Here is a 15148-nt window from a genome sequence, read left to right as displayed (position 1 = left end):
CCTGTTTTTCTCCGAACACTCACGGATATGCTTCTTGATGAGTGACCTTCTAACGAGGCGCATGCTTTGTGTGTGACTTGAGGTTCTGTTTGACCAATATCGAATATCCTTCCTCTAGAAAATATTCGCCGTCCTCAAGTAATGGGAAATTCTAGTCCCATATTTGCTTCTCCGAACAGATATTTTACAGAAAAAAGTAGTTGGGTGCCCTTGAAAAAAGTTAAAGTGCTCTTTAATACATTAATTTTTATACATCTAATTGCGTCAAGGAATTAATATCAGAGCTAACGATAAGTCTATTCACATAGAACGATTTGAAGCGCTCTGTCGCCATTATAGGATGATGAATGCATGGCGTGTGTGTAACTGGTGAAATTTCTTTTTGGTAAAATCTTCACAAGGGCCGAATTAGTTCCCGATGACTTTCTAAAAGTGCGGCAATTTGATCTTTTAAGCAGCTCCCTTATATTCAATTTCCTCGATATATACCTGCGTTTATAGCACTTATCTAAAAAATGCTCTACGTTTAAGATCAGAAGCGGAGGCTCCGTACACCGATAAACATAGAAAAAATTAGGCATAGCAATTGATTGAAACACATAATCCGGCTCCTCCTGATTTTACAACTCTTGCCGAAGAGTTCTTATTACGTGCAAGCATTTAAAGACTTAACAAGCTTTTCACCCACGTAACTTGCGTATTTACAATTCTACCTGAATATCACACCTAAAAGTTAAGCTCACTGCATTGCGGAATGTTATGTATTTTAAACAGTTCCTCTACAAACCCTTTTTGACGCATGGTTAGTTCTTTGCACTTTCCTGGATTACATGAGATCGATAGGCCTTAAGATACAAATATCACGAAAAATCGCCTAAATATGTTTCCGGAAATTCCCGATTTTTTTTCTAAATATGTCGAAATTTTTTTCTTAATATCTCGAAAAAGTTCTAAATATCTCAAAAATTTCTGGCTTCATTTCATAAATATTACAGTAAAAACACAAAAAAATAGCCTGTCGTCTAAAATGTCAACACAAATTTCAGCAAATTTCAGGAAATTATATTCTTGTACAGCATACAACAAAACTCTAAACGATTCCACATAAAGACAGCCTTATTTACACAGTACCCCTCAGCCTACAAGAAGACTAGGGTACCGCACTTTAATACAGGCAGAGTTCCTGAAAGACTTTTAGGTGCTGGAGGCCTACAGTGGTCTAAAAGAGACACTATCGTTGGGTTAGTGCTCGGCTCAGAGAGTACGTCATCAGCCATTTTGTTGTTAGCTACGTTGCATATATCATAACTGGAGAATATTGCTGAATCAGATTACAACAGGCCCATATGTGGAGAATTGGTTGAATTTTTGTCACTGAAGTACCCATGCCCTAATTAGCATTGAAGTAGCGTCCTAGAAAAAACATGATTTCAGTGCTTTTTTCATTACAAAATTCTGAAATATCACAATTTTTTTCCTAAATATCATGAGATTTTCTAAATATCTCAAAATCTTCTAAAGATCTTTGAAAATATCCGGATATTTGCATCTAGGCCTAATTTCTAGACATACTAAAAAAATCCTCTGGATAGCCTTAAAAGTGTTATCAATGCATTAAGGAGAAAGCCGCCGTTGAGTACCCCTGTTTTTTTTTTTTTAATTTGTTTAACTTGTAACTTGAGATAGGTATTTTTATCTTTTGAATTTATTAAAGACATCTATTCTATTGTATTAAACAAGCAAACAATCACGACGCTATTATCAAATTTACAGCAGAAATCTCTGAAAACAAAATCTCATTTCTAGATACAATACTGTGCAATGGGGAAAAAAAAGGCCATTTGCAACTTTGTCTGCCACCGCTGCGAAACGCTGCTCGTTTATCTCTTAACTAGAATGACGAAAGACTGACCAAAAATGACCTTACGAGGGAGTAAGTGCGTTATTTTCCTTTGGGTTACTATATCTCCTATTGTTGGGGGTTTTTGTGGAAGTATTACCAAAATGGAAATGATGCAAGATGGAATATTTAAGGGTATGTCCTTGTCATATGAGTAGCATTAAGAAGCAGATTCCGAACCAGCTAAACGGCAATGGAGAGACGCGATATGCCAATGAGTTCACATGTAACTGACATGGACAGCACAATTTTGCATTCTCCCCAAGAACAACCAAAGAGCTGTTGCGAAAATATGTTCAAAGGTGATAATCTTAACTTTATTTTACAAAGTTCAGTCATTGAATAGACAGCGTGGCCGAGTGGTTAGAGCGCTGGCTTTACAATTCGGAGGACCCGAGTTTAAGTGCCGCTCTGACCGTTAGCTGGATTTGTTCTCGGTGGTCCCGAGTTCAAATCCTCGACCACGCTTGTAAATAGCTAACTGGTTCGACCTCCGACCAGTTAGGATTCTTAACCCTGTTATGTTATGTTTGATTTAAATTATTTGTTTCATACATTTGCTCGGCCCCACTAGCATTAGTGCTACAAATACTGCCGAAAGCAAATAATGGAATTATTATTATTTATATAAATGTTAAAGTTGATATTGATGTACCTAGCTACAACCCCATGTGCATTTAGAACTCGAGGAAGTCATCGTTATAGATATATAGGCAAGATACATGTAAGTCGACGAAGGACTTTTTATTTGTTCTTTCCAAGGACCATAAGACGGGTAAGACTATTCTGTGGAACTGCAGACCGCGGAACCACGGAACCTAAGGAAATGACTGTTTTTATTACAACTGCCTTTGGCTAACGTAATAAAATAATTCATTGCAATTAATTATAACATTGATAGACTGTTTACAGTGCCCCATTTTTCCTTAAGATCGTCGAGATTGAGCACTTACCGTCACTGGCAGCCATTTTGTTGATTTGAAATGTACTGAGAGGGTGGGCATCGGGGTTCCCAAATCGTCCCCCACCCTCCAAATCGAGGTAGATAGTTATCTCTCTCACCTTTGAGCTAGACTCGGTCACTGTTGCTCTCGTTCTCGACGATCTTGCGGAGAAATAGGGGACTGTACACAGTGTATTTTAACTTTAATCTAGAGCTAACAGGAAATCCTCCTCGTTAGTACTTCTGAAGGGAACGAGAGGTAGAGATTTAAACACAGTAGAACAACGTTGGAAGGAAGATAGTATGTAAATGTGTTTGTGAAAAATAGATGACATTTGGGGAAGGGTTGAGTTGTATCCGACAACAAGAGGAATACGTGTGGGTGAGTCAGTTATGGCATCGCTGGGTTTGAGTGCGTCAGTGCATGTGATAGTGTGAACACTATCCTCCGGTTGAGGAAACCGACATTGTATCCACGTCTGTTAAAGTACTGTGTTATTTCATTACAACGAAGTTTGTGCGTCTCGTTGGAGGAACATATACGTCGTATTTTCAGGGCGAGGCTGAATGGAAAAGCTCGTTTAGTGTGTAAGAGGCAGCCTGCATAACTGGCACTTTATGAGCCAAGCGAGGTGAACACGACATTTCGCACAAGACGAGCACGAATCGCGAGACGAAGGGAAGAGAAAGATTCGCGCGAAACGCCGTGTTTGCCTCGCTTGACTCATGAAGCACCTTTTACGCAGACTAGGAAGAGGCGACATGATAAGCGAAAATGATAGTGATGTTTGTCTGTAGGTTTAGTATTAAAGAACAGTTTCAATGATACCGTCACCTTGACGTCGAGAAAGGAGATTTGCATGCATGAGTAGTTAGACGTAAATTTAATAGTGGGCTGAAGAGTATTTATGTAAGAGATGGAATAAAAATATACGTTTATAGTGAGAATTAACTTGATGAGGTCGCAAAGAGTTTCCGTGTGTATGGTGGATGTAGGTGGTCGGTATATTAAGGAAGTGACAGCAGGCGCCAATACCCTCATCTTTCTCTCATCCTACTGTGTTTAAATCTATACCTCTCTTTGCCTTCCGGCGTACTAACAAGCCCAAAGGCCACGATTCGAGGACTTCCTCTATAGAAATGACGTCAAAATGTTCAAAACTAAAGTGGAACAACAAGCCGCAGGCAAGTGGTTTCATTGTAAAGTTTTGAACATTTTGACGTCAATTCTATAGTCAGTAACAGAACAGACCATGGAAAATTGTTGTCGATTTGTCTTTTACAATAACATTATTATATTGACAGTTTTTGTCGTCCATTTCCGTTGACTTTTCGCGGAAAATCGCTCGTGGGAAAGAGAAAAACAGACTGCGCCACCATCACTTCATTTCCATGTGGTTTTTCCTGTTATCGACAGTAGCTCATGACCAATCAGCGGGCGAGAAATCGCTTAGTTATTATAAAAAAATAGTTGTAACTAATTATTTTATCACGTTAGCCAAATTAAGATAGTTGTTATAAAAACACTGTCATTTCTTTAGGTTCCGTAGGTTCCGCCGGTTCCGCAGGTCCCACGGTTCCATGGTCTGCAGTTCCACAGATTAGTCTTAAGACTATGCCGCGGAATTAGAAACCCGCGCAAATACTTGAGTGAAATTCTTCACCCTCTTTTAACCCTATTCTGACCGGGGGAGCATTTGAGACTTCCCCTCGCTCTGAAAGATAAATAACTTCAAAACCGTTCAAGCTATGACCATCAAACGTGGCGGCTTTTCCCAGAAATTATATGTATAGGATCGTTTTAAAGTCGTTGTAACGATGGCAACCGAGTTTTGAAGGCCATGTTTTTCAAAATTTGCATTTTTTTCTTTAAAAAAAAAAAGGTTTTATATCTATTTTTACCGAAGAAATATTATTCTGTTACACATAATTAAGCATTATTTTATCAAAGTCATTATAACTCTTAATGAAATAGTTCCAGTTCCTTTTTTGGTGGTAAATGACGTCATCATGACATCACTGCCAGTGTTAAAGATTATTTAAATGTTAGCCAACTTCCTGATTTTATCAGATACCCTTCTATTTATAAGTATTTTTCGCTCTACGTCAGTCGTCGGGAGAAATCTGAACTCTGTTAAGAAATTAACCAATATGTAAGATTATGTCATTATGTCAATTAAATTATGACTAATTGAAGTGGGAAATGATGAGTACACCATTCTGTGTAATTTCGGTGGCCGTAGCATGAGCAGTTTTGAAGTTAAAGGAGGGGGCCTCCGAGCCTGAAAGTAACTAACCTGAAAGTTCCAACCATGGGGAGGGGTGTGTGGATATTTTCTTAGAATGAACTGTCTCATAAATAATATATCTTATTATAGGAAATTAACGCTCCATGAAATTAAGGTATTGGAAATTAACGCGAATTTAACAGAAAACGACTTTCGAATAAAGAAAAATTAAAGCGAAAGAGGAGGTAGAATTTCATAATAAAGGAAATTAACGCGATTAAGGCACAGTTGGTGGTGACAACTGGAACAAATTTATTTCAACACTGGATGCAAAAAAATTCAAAACTGAACAAAACTGAGCTGACATCACTTCTGACAGCGACAACGATGAAGATGAACTCGAAATATTGTAAACCTTCGCCTCAGCTTTTGTGAAAGATGAAAAAATAAAGGGTAAATGGAAAGAAAGATAGCTTGTAGTTAGGTGTCAAGAATGTCTGGACAGTTTCCAAAATTGGGGTTAAAATACTGGAAATTAAGAGCGCGGAAATTAACGCTGCACTTAATTAACGTCGCGGAAATTAACGCTCAACAAAATTAACGCGACTTAAATTAACGCGAATTTTAACGATTCGCGTTAATTTCATGGAGCGTTAATTTCCTATAATAAGGTATGTTAAATTCTCTCTATCTTTTTCTTAGAAACTACGACTATCAATCCGAGAAATGAAGTTATCCCAGGATTTCAGATTGCTGAAATCAGTGACGAGTTAGAGACTTGCTGGCGTCAGCTGGGACCCAGGCTTAAGATTGCAGCAGCAAAGATTAAAAACATTGATGAGGAGAACAAAGATGACTGGACCAAAGCGAATGATCTTTTGATCCTGTGGAAACAGCAGGAAGGGTGTAATGCTACAGTTGGTCATCTGGCAGATGTTTTAGAGAAGATAGGAAGAAAAAGAATTGCTGAAAAACTGCTCGGTAGGTTACTGATTACATTGAGTATATATACTGAAAGCACATATGACAGAACAGCACTTGTCTTGTACAGGGACCATGTCTATCCCTTCAAGCCCCAATATCCACCAACAAATTCTCCAAACTGGTCTCTACACTTCGTATACATTTCCATAGAGAATAAGTAGAGAGAATTTAGTAAAAGATCCAAGCGTTTTCCTCTAGGTGATAATTCCATTAATTCTCACAAATTTTTCTCTTGATTGTGTATTGATATCGTTTTGAGAAAATTGACGTTCATGTTACATGAACCTTGAGCATTTTGTCCATCTGTAAAACAGGTTGAATACGGACAATTAACTGACTCTGTTTGTCAGCTGTGTGTAGGGTGATTTATTTTTTCATTTTCCCCATGTCAATCATCTTATTTGTTTGACTTTAGGAGAGAAAACTAATGCATTGGAGATACCAACAAGTGTACCAGTTTCCACTGGTGACGTGATCAGTTTGACAGTACAGAATGCCATACAGGACAAGGTTAATTAGTTATTTTTCTTTTAAATATTCATATACAACAACAAGTTTATTCAGTATTACCATTTTGTACAGGTCATATATCTGACAAAATTTGCCTCTAGGGATCACCCTCACACTGGCCTCTATCGACTCTGGTTTACCATTTTTGTTTTTTGTTTTTGGTATTATTACTTTGTCTCGCGAAATATTTATTTATAAGCTGTAGAAATGGACAATCGTTAAATTTTATTAATAAACTGTCTCAAACCCCAGTTGGGAGGGGGGGGGGGGCATGCTCTTATTTGGCCTGAAATTTTCAGGGTATGTGCTACTGAACAGGGTGGTATTCAGGGTCTTGAGTCTTAACCAGGATATACAGTTTTACTATTCAGAGCTCTTGAACACGTCTTCTCTTTGGATCACAAGCCTTTAAAAGGGTGTGAAGTTTGGCAATGGCCGGTCAACATTTGTGGTACCAATTTTTTTTTTCCAAATAATATAATTCCATGATGTTAGTTTGAAAAGTTGTTTATTTATTCTCAATATGGAAAGCGATGAGTCAGGCTCATAAAATAAGGTCTCTTGTCTTAAACAGGGTCATGGTTTGAAGGCCTTGGCAGAATTACACCTCCATCCAAACTGTCCTTGAATGTCTCCCCGGGGATCTAAACTCACTTTCCCCCTTCCCAAGTCTCCCTATAGGCGAATCAATGCTGACGTCATTGCTTACATTTTTCCTCATTAGCACACGAGTTAAGTCATAGAAGCCGTGACCGTATATACGAACTAAATTCAAATCTTGAAAGAGCTGATTAAGTTAAGCAATTTGTACAATTTTCAACTCTTTGCAAGCAATATTGAAGGAAATATCAGCCATCAAAAACTGCGAAATTGCTGGGTGGCAAAAACGTCAATAAACCATACATTCTCTGTAAAAAGTTCGATTTTTAGAAGAGAATTTCTCCGAAACCATTCGGTGTATTGGGCTCCAATTTTCAAAAATAACTGAAACTGTTATGTCCTTTCAATATTCAGAGTTTGTATATTATTAGCGTCATCAGAAAGTGATTAGCATATGTTAATGAGGCAAAAATTGTCAATAAAGATTCGCGTTTACCACCATCACAAAGATTTTCATTCCTTTTCCATGACTCCCCCAGTCTCTGTGTGACAAACAATTATTGGAAATTAGCGACACGTTGGAAGTCGACTTTCGCGGTCGGCTATTTTAGATTTCCTTTTGGCTGTCTCAAGAAAAGTTTCCCCCAAAACATCATGACGTTCAGTGTCATAGAGCTCTGAGATGGGGCAACACTAATTTTTGAAGGATCTGCATCGTCCAATGATTTCTTACCGTATTCGTGTTTTCTTTGGTTAGATGCAACGTTAATAATGTGCAAACAGAAACGGCAAGGCAATACAATGAGTATTATATTGTAAGGATGTTTAAAATAGTGGAAAAATTGACCCTGTGTCAATATCATTTGCAAACGTCACAAAAATCTCTTTCTGTTTTTACAGGTTTTTCTCTGTGTAGATGCTGATGGAAATAAATTTATTGTAAAAGCAGTTAATGGAAGCAAAGGACCGTGGAACACTAAAGAGGTAAATTTATTTGGTAGAGCAGAGTATTTGAGTTTCCATGCTAGAAGAGGTCTACTTCTAATCCGGAGTCAGTCCGTTTTCTAGTCACGGTGCCTCTAGCCAAAAACGTAGGACAGAAAACTTTCACCTCCATTTCCGCTTGTCTGAAACCATGTACAATATTTTCTTTCTGCTTAGAAAGGAGTATGTATTCGCAGGCTACGATTTGGAAGGCAGGTTTGAGTGTATTTGGAAAACTGTGCGTAGGTCCGGGAACCTAGCCACACCCCAAAAATCACTTTACTGAAAGATTATAACCCAGAAAAACATTTTGCTCCATTTTCACGCCTCAATTTATCTTTACATATTCCTGACACTTTTTTTTCCGTATGTATGTATGTATGTATGTATGTATGTATGTATGTATGTATGTATGTATGTATGTATGTATGTATGTATGTATGTATGTATGTATGTATGTGTGTATGTATGTATGTATGTATGTATGTATGTATGTATGTATGTATGTATGTATGTATGTATGTATTCATGCTAATTTTCTTCGCATTTGATAATGATGACATGGAGTCATCGAGACATCGTGTTACTTTTTTATCTTTGATTTTTCTTTTGAAATGTATGTCGAAATCGATCGTTATCAAAACAAATAGGCTTTGGTTTAATGAGGGGATGGTATGATAATTGACACTCTTGGTTTATTGAAAGTGCCCTACTTTGGATAATTTAAACCGGCCCTCTCTTATGGCTGGAAATGAAGCATTTGCGTCTTACTTCCATCCTTTTGGCTTTAAATTTCCTTATCACGGAGTCTACTGTATGTTTTTAGTTCTTTGACAATGTTCTGCCATGATGATTAGTAAATAGTAATTAGAATTAAAACCTGTGTTTTAATTGGCAGATCCTAAATAATGAAGAGTTCCTAGAAAAAGTAGCTTCAGCTACCCTGGACGTGGGAAAAACAGAAGAGCAGAAACTCCAAGAAAAGTTGAAGCGCTGTTCCTTTGCTGGGATTGAAGAACTAAATAAGGATGTGCAAGACCTGAACAACAAAATGAAAATAGATTACAATTACAAATGTGATGGCGAAACTTGTACAAGGATTACAAGGCCACCTCCAAAGAATGCACAGCCAACATTAGTGCCACTACAAGTTGCAACACAACACCTACTTTCCTGCGAGGACCACAAAACCTATTTTGTTGGAATTTTCAAAGGTCTCATTAAGTGGATTGGAGAGGCTGCTCAGCTTGGAGAAGACAACTTCATGTGTATTAAACTACTTTGTGACTCCATAAGGGAATTCAAAGATCAGGAAAGGAAATTTTTCCTTAAAATTAAGCAGCTTCAAACCATGAAGCAACATTTCAATCACAAGCAAGTCGCTCAAGTTGAAGAATTAGAGAAGTGGAGCAAGATGCAAAAGAAACACCTTGATGAAGTCGAAAAGCTGCTCTCAAGCTTCCTTTGTCAGGGGAAAATTGAAAACAAGAAGGTATACAAGGTTATTATGATTAGAAAAAATGATGCAATGCACGAATAATTATTGTAAGTAAAATCCAACCAGTGGTCTATTATCAATGCTGCGTTCTCATTGGTTGAGCTACTACTAGGCTGTATGTTATAGCTCCCTAGTAGCGAAAAGCGGGGCTTTTTGGTGGCAAAAAAGGATTAAAGTCTAGCTTTAACTAGCTAAAAGTTTTTTATTCTCGATATTTTTTACCAACTAGTTGGATTTTACTAAAACAATTATTCCTCTCGCCCTCATGGCCTCTGAGTCAATATTCCTCACAGCCCATTCGGGCTCGAGGAATAATTGTCAATTATTTATCCATATGTTCAAATTTGGCCGAATCAAAGTGAGTTCTCCACTTGTCGATCATAGCCTGCCTCAAGCCATCACATCATAGTTTAAAACTCTTTAACAGGGACCTTAAGATCTGATGACGGCGACGGGATCGGGAACGTCAAAAAGGCAATTGGTGTCAGGATTGGCAAAACAGCAAAACAACAAATTTGCTTGTTTTAGGGAGGACGTCAACAAGCGACGTCAAAAAATTTTTCTTTCTCGTTTTGAACTTGAATATGGCTCGTAGGAATTAAACTCAAGGGGAGTTCGCCTACATTTGACATAGTAAGTGAGTAGGAATAATCGTGATGAAGGTTGTAGGGTTTATTCTAGAAATTGACCAATAAGGGTCAAATGGGCCCCCTTCTGTAATTTTAGGGGGCCCTTTTTCAAGAAAAGGGGTCTTTGAAAGGGGGTCCCCGAAAAGGTATTTGAACTTATTGTTACGGACTGTTTCATGAGAAAACGAACTTTTATTGGAATTATCATTTACAGACTTGCAAGTACTGAACATCAAGTTAAAATGACTCTAATGCTTTAACGTAAATGGAAAGCTTTTTGCTACATATATTCTGTACTTTCATCCAACATTAGGATGAATAATTTTGTTTCTTTTAGGCCACAAGTTTGGAAAAAAGCCTCCGTGACTCGTGATTCAGATCGTGACTTTTCTACTTTCCCTGTTCTTTTTCGTACGCATACCTGGCAGGCCTCATGACAATCAAATTTGGACAAGGGAGGTCCTTCAATTGAAACTGTCATCAAGGTGTCGAAGGATTCCTCCCCTAACCTGTTCCTCAGGGCCCTTTTTTTTTTATTCTGGTCACTGAAACCACATTCCACATCCGTTGTTTGAAAAAAAAAATTGCACTTATCCCTGGGTCTATTTTTTGGGGCGCCCCACTTGACGCGGCAACGTAAATTTCATGCGGCATTTTTTTCCAAATTGCGGAAATCCCACAAGGTCGCGCTCTAGAATAAACCCTGAGGTTGGTAGACGTCAAAGTCACATTTTAAGCGACGTTTTCGCCACCGTCGCCGTTTTCGGATCTTAAGGTCACTATAATGAATTAAGGGGAGATGGGTGAACTTGTAGAGCAGGAATTCTAATGATTTTAGATTTTCTCTACCTCTCTTTCAGTACTAGAACGTGTTGTCTTTAGTTGAATACAGAAAAGCTCTATCAGTTGTAATTTGGTTTACTTATACTTACTTACTTATTTGTTCATTGTATCAATAAATTTTTTAGAGAAAGCGCATCCGCAAGTCTCGAAAACGTCACAGTATATCCGCACCATTTTGTCCACAATATCTTTCAAATATATGGACTATGAAACGGGTTTGTCTGACTATTTTGTTATTCATTATTATGCTTAGTTGAAGAATGTATAGTTATTAAAATGTCATGTCATGGTGTACTTTTTTTCATCGCCACCCGTGAGTTTGTGCTTGTATTCTTATGGTAGCGATCCTGGGAGATGAGTACTTCAAGTATAAGTCAAATTATCACTGACGCAAAATGCCTTGGTCCTGACTGAACAGGTCACCCTAAATCCCTCGAAAGAAGACGCTAAATTCCTTAAAAGATTGCGCTTAAAATCACTGGAAAGATGGCTCTTTATCCCTGGAAAGATGGCGACAAATCCCTGGCAAGATTGCTCTAATCCCCGGGAAGATTGCGCTTAAAATCCTTCGAAGGATTACGCTAAGTCCCTGGAAAGATTGCGCATAATCCCTGGAAATTGATCACACTCCTTCTTGCTTACTGGCTTATTACAACGCCTGTATAAGTCCGTCTGTCCGTCCGTAAGGTCATTTCTATTGTCCTCGTAATGCAAGGAGTAAGTACCGGGTTCGATTATACCCGGCTTTGCCCCTTTTTCTTTTTCATGGTTACTAGAATACAGACTATTCATTGCCATTAAGCACATGTCCCCTCAGGGGACTATTTTTATTTTTGCCATACCTCCATATTTGCCCTAGTTCCCCTTGCCTTTGTAAAGCAGCTTACCAAAAATGACCAAAAATGCAACAGTTTTGTCAACACAGTGTCTTACCTTTCCTGTCGTTACTTCTTGGATTTAAAGATCTGTAAAGGAATCCCGAGTAATTAAGGAACAAAAACCGCACCACATTTAGTATTGCCAGGGTCTTATTAAGGGGGCATTCTGGTTGTTTGGGGGGCAAATGATGATGTTAATTTGAGAAATTAGGGAAGAAAAGGTATATATGTTGCCGTTAATTTTTTATTTTAGTTTGTTTTTCTTTTGTTTCAAAGTCATTAGCATACATTACCTTACCCAAAAACAATGGAGAAGTAAAAATTAACTGAGATAAAAAAATAACTACAGTAACAAAATACATATAAACAAATTGGTCTGTAAATGAATTCAGACTGGCACCTTGTTTTGGTGATGGACTCAGCACCTGATTTTGTTGTCCGGTGCTATAGTCAAAGAGTCATCCAAGAAGTTAAGATCACAAACAACTCAATTACCACGGATTAATACAGAACGTTTTAAGAATTGCTATTTTAATAGAATAAGGTTTCAATACAACTTGGCAATTTAACAATATAGATATCCAAGGCTTTATCAGGTTTTATATAATAATTGAAAATGATCTGTGCAATTTTCATGATTTGTATACCTTTACTCTCTGTAACGTTTGCTATGTATTTTAACGGGCGAAATAAAGACATTTATTATCATTGTTATTATTATTGTTATTATTATTATTATTATTATTATCATTATTATTATCAATATTATTATTATTATCATTATCATTATTATTACTATTGTCTTTGTTAATCTATCCTTAATTCGAGCTTGACATTCAATAAGACGCAATAAAGCAAGAATCTGAATAAATGGAATGATGTTGCTCCTTTTTTCTAATTCCTTGATTTTTAGAGTAATTTTTCAGGGGGGCGTTCATATGACAGAGGGCGTTTGTTAGAAAGAGGCATCTAATACAAACTTAACACCGTAGAGGGGACGTTTATAAAACAAGAGGCGTTTATTTGAGGGGGGGGGGGGGCGTCAATTAGATCATTTACAGTAATCGCGCAAGATTCGCGAAACAGCTACACACCTTTTGAATTATACTCAAGAAGAATGTTATTAGCTTTATGTGAATTGTGATTAGCATTTTCATTTTAATATCTTTTTAATCGGTTAAACTACGACTTATATTAACTTGTTGGTTGTCTTTTCTTTTTCAGTCCTGAGCTCAACCACTTGTTAATGACAATGTCCGAGTAGGATAATGACACGAGAGGATTAACACAACGCCTATCAAGATGAAGAGTAAGGTGATATTGCCGGGGGAAAAGACTTTGAATCATTTATGAGCACGATAAATTGAAAATTGAACTGCAAATTTTGAAATGATAAAAAGAGTTAATTGTAGGTATAATTGTAATTGGAGGTGTAGGTTAATTGTAGTAGTAACTCGCTAGTCAACAAATCCTCTTGGAAAGTGCATTAATCACAATGTCTAATGGTCGAATAGTTCCTCCCACCTCATAGGTAAATACCGTATTTCCTCGAATAATAGCCGGGGGCGATTATTTCTTTTTTCGCGCCAAAAGGGGGGCGATTATTTTCAGATTGTTCACTGGAAGTCGTTCCCAAAATATTTTGTTCTATTTTCCCATTAAATAAAAAAATAATCACATCAAAGAAACTGAACATAGGCTTTTTAAGTGTTCCAAATTTGGTTCCTTGATTAATTTTCATTGTCAATATCCTCGATGTCGTCACTGATCAGTTTTGCTGGATCAGACTCCACTTCAGGTTCATCCTCAAGATTTACCGCTATGGGTATCGATGGGTTACGTACAGTGGTGGGAGGGGGCGATTATTCGAGGGACGTCTATTATTCGAGGAAATACGTTAAGTGGTTAAGATTTTTATAATTATTCTTTACTTTTACATTTCCTTCACTTACATGTAAATAATTTTGTTGGGATATTTACTATTCAATACTTGTGAAATATTTTTATGTTACGACTACAGCCAATCAGTGGGCTGAAGAGCTGGCGAATATTTTGCGGTGCATCCCAGTCTTCCAAGGTGGTCAGAATTGACAGTGATTTGAACGAAGTGTTGGTCGGTCTGCACTGAAAATAAGTGCTATAGGATAATATAGGTTATCTAATGTTTTCTCCTGGCATACCGTGAAATATCCCTAATTTGCCAGGATTTTACCACAGGTTATATTTGAATTTTTGTTATCAACTTTTCACGTTGGCCAGGGTTAATTATTTTATTTATTTATTTATTTATTTTTGCATTTTCGAAGAAATCAAGTCACGAATGAGATATTTTTACTTATTAATTTACTTATATACGACAGTTTGTATACAATTTTTTATTCAGACTTATTTGATCATTGACTTCATCACGGTTAAAATATTATGAAACTATATTTTTGGTAAGATGCCGATTTCTATTCAAATGCAAGTCCTTTTTCCAATCAAAAATGTTTTGTAGTTCTTATGGGACATAATAAAATTTCTGCTGTGCAGATACAAGTATATTTTTAGATAGCAGAAAAATTTACTCCGAACACATATCAAACTCAAGCTAATAGGATTTAAAAATCTTTTGCACCATAAAGCTAGTGAATTCTATGCTGCTGTGTTTGACTTTTTTTTACGATCTGTTCAGAGTACAAAGGGTAGTTGATGCATGGTAAATGTTGTTATCTCTATTGTGGAAGACATGGCATGCTGTTCATGCTCGTGTTTTTATTCCCCTCTATTTCATGACGAAATACTACAATCATGGACAAAAATCTTATGACACAATTTTATTTGTGGGGCTTTTTGAATTCACACAAGCCCAGCCCCTCCCCCACCCTACAAACAACGTTGGACGCCTGTATCCAGAATTTTTTCCGAGTATCCTACAGCACTGTCCCAAGGACTTTTGTCCAGGATTGTAGGTTCCACTTTGGTCTGCGAAAAAAGGCGCGGTGGCGAGCGATGAGAGTCGACACAGGGAACCCGAACGCTGTATTAGCCAACAAAATAAATAGCAATTATTCACCTCAGTGAATACCACTAGCCATCGACACTGAGGTGAATAATTGCTTTAGTATATACTAAAAGAGTGAGATAATTGAGCACAAAAAAGATGATTTTT

General features: G+C 37.3%; 2 protein-coding genes across 2 annotated transcripts in view; one reads left to right on the top strand and one right to left on the bottom strand.

Annotated features, from left to right (window-relative positions):
* The window catches only part of LOC140925697 (uncharacterized), a 108198-nt gene that overhangs the window by 15573 nt on the left and 77477 nt on the right, over positions 1 to 15148 (bottom strand). The window lies entirely within an intron of this gene.
* On the top strand, positions 2005 to 11376 carry LOC140927336 (uncharacterized). The gene is made up of 6 exons (XM_073376967.1): positions 2005 to 2035; positions 5774 to 6052; positions 6471 to 6565; positions 8066 to 8149; positions 9048 to 9650; positions 11245 to 11376. The coding sequence occupies exons 1-6, from the start codon at positions 2005 to 2007 to the stop codon at positions 11374 to 11376; spliced, it is 1224 nt and encodes a 407-aa protein (XP_073233068.1).

This window comes from Porites lutea, chromosome 2, assembly GCF_958299795.1.
Source record: "Porites lutea chromosome 2, jaPorLute2.1, whole genome shotgun sequence".
NCBI lineage: Eukaryota > Metazoa > Cnidaria > Anthozoa > Scleractinia > Poritidae > Porites > Porites lutea.
The sequence above is the reverse complement of the archived record's forward strand: the minus strand, read 5'-3'. Positions and strand labels throughout refer to the sequence as shown.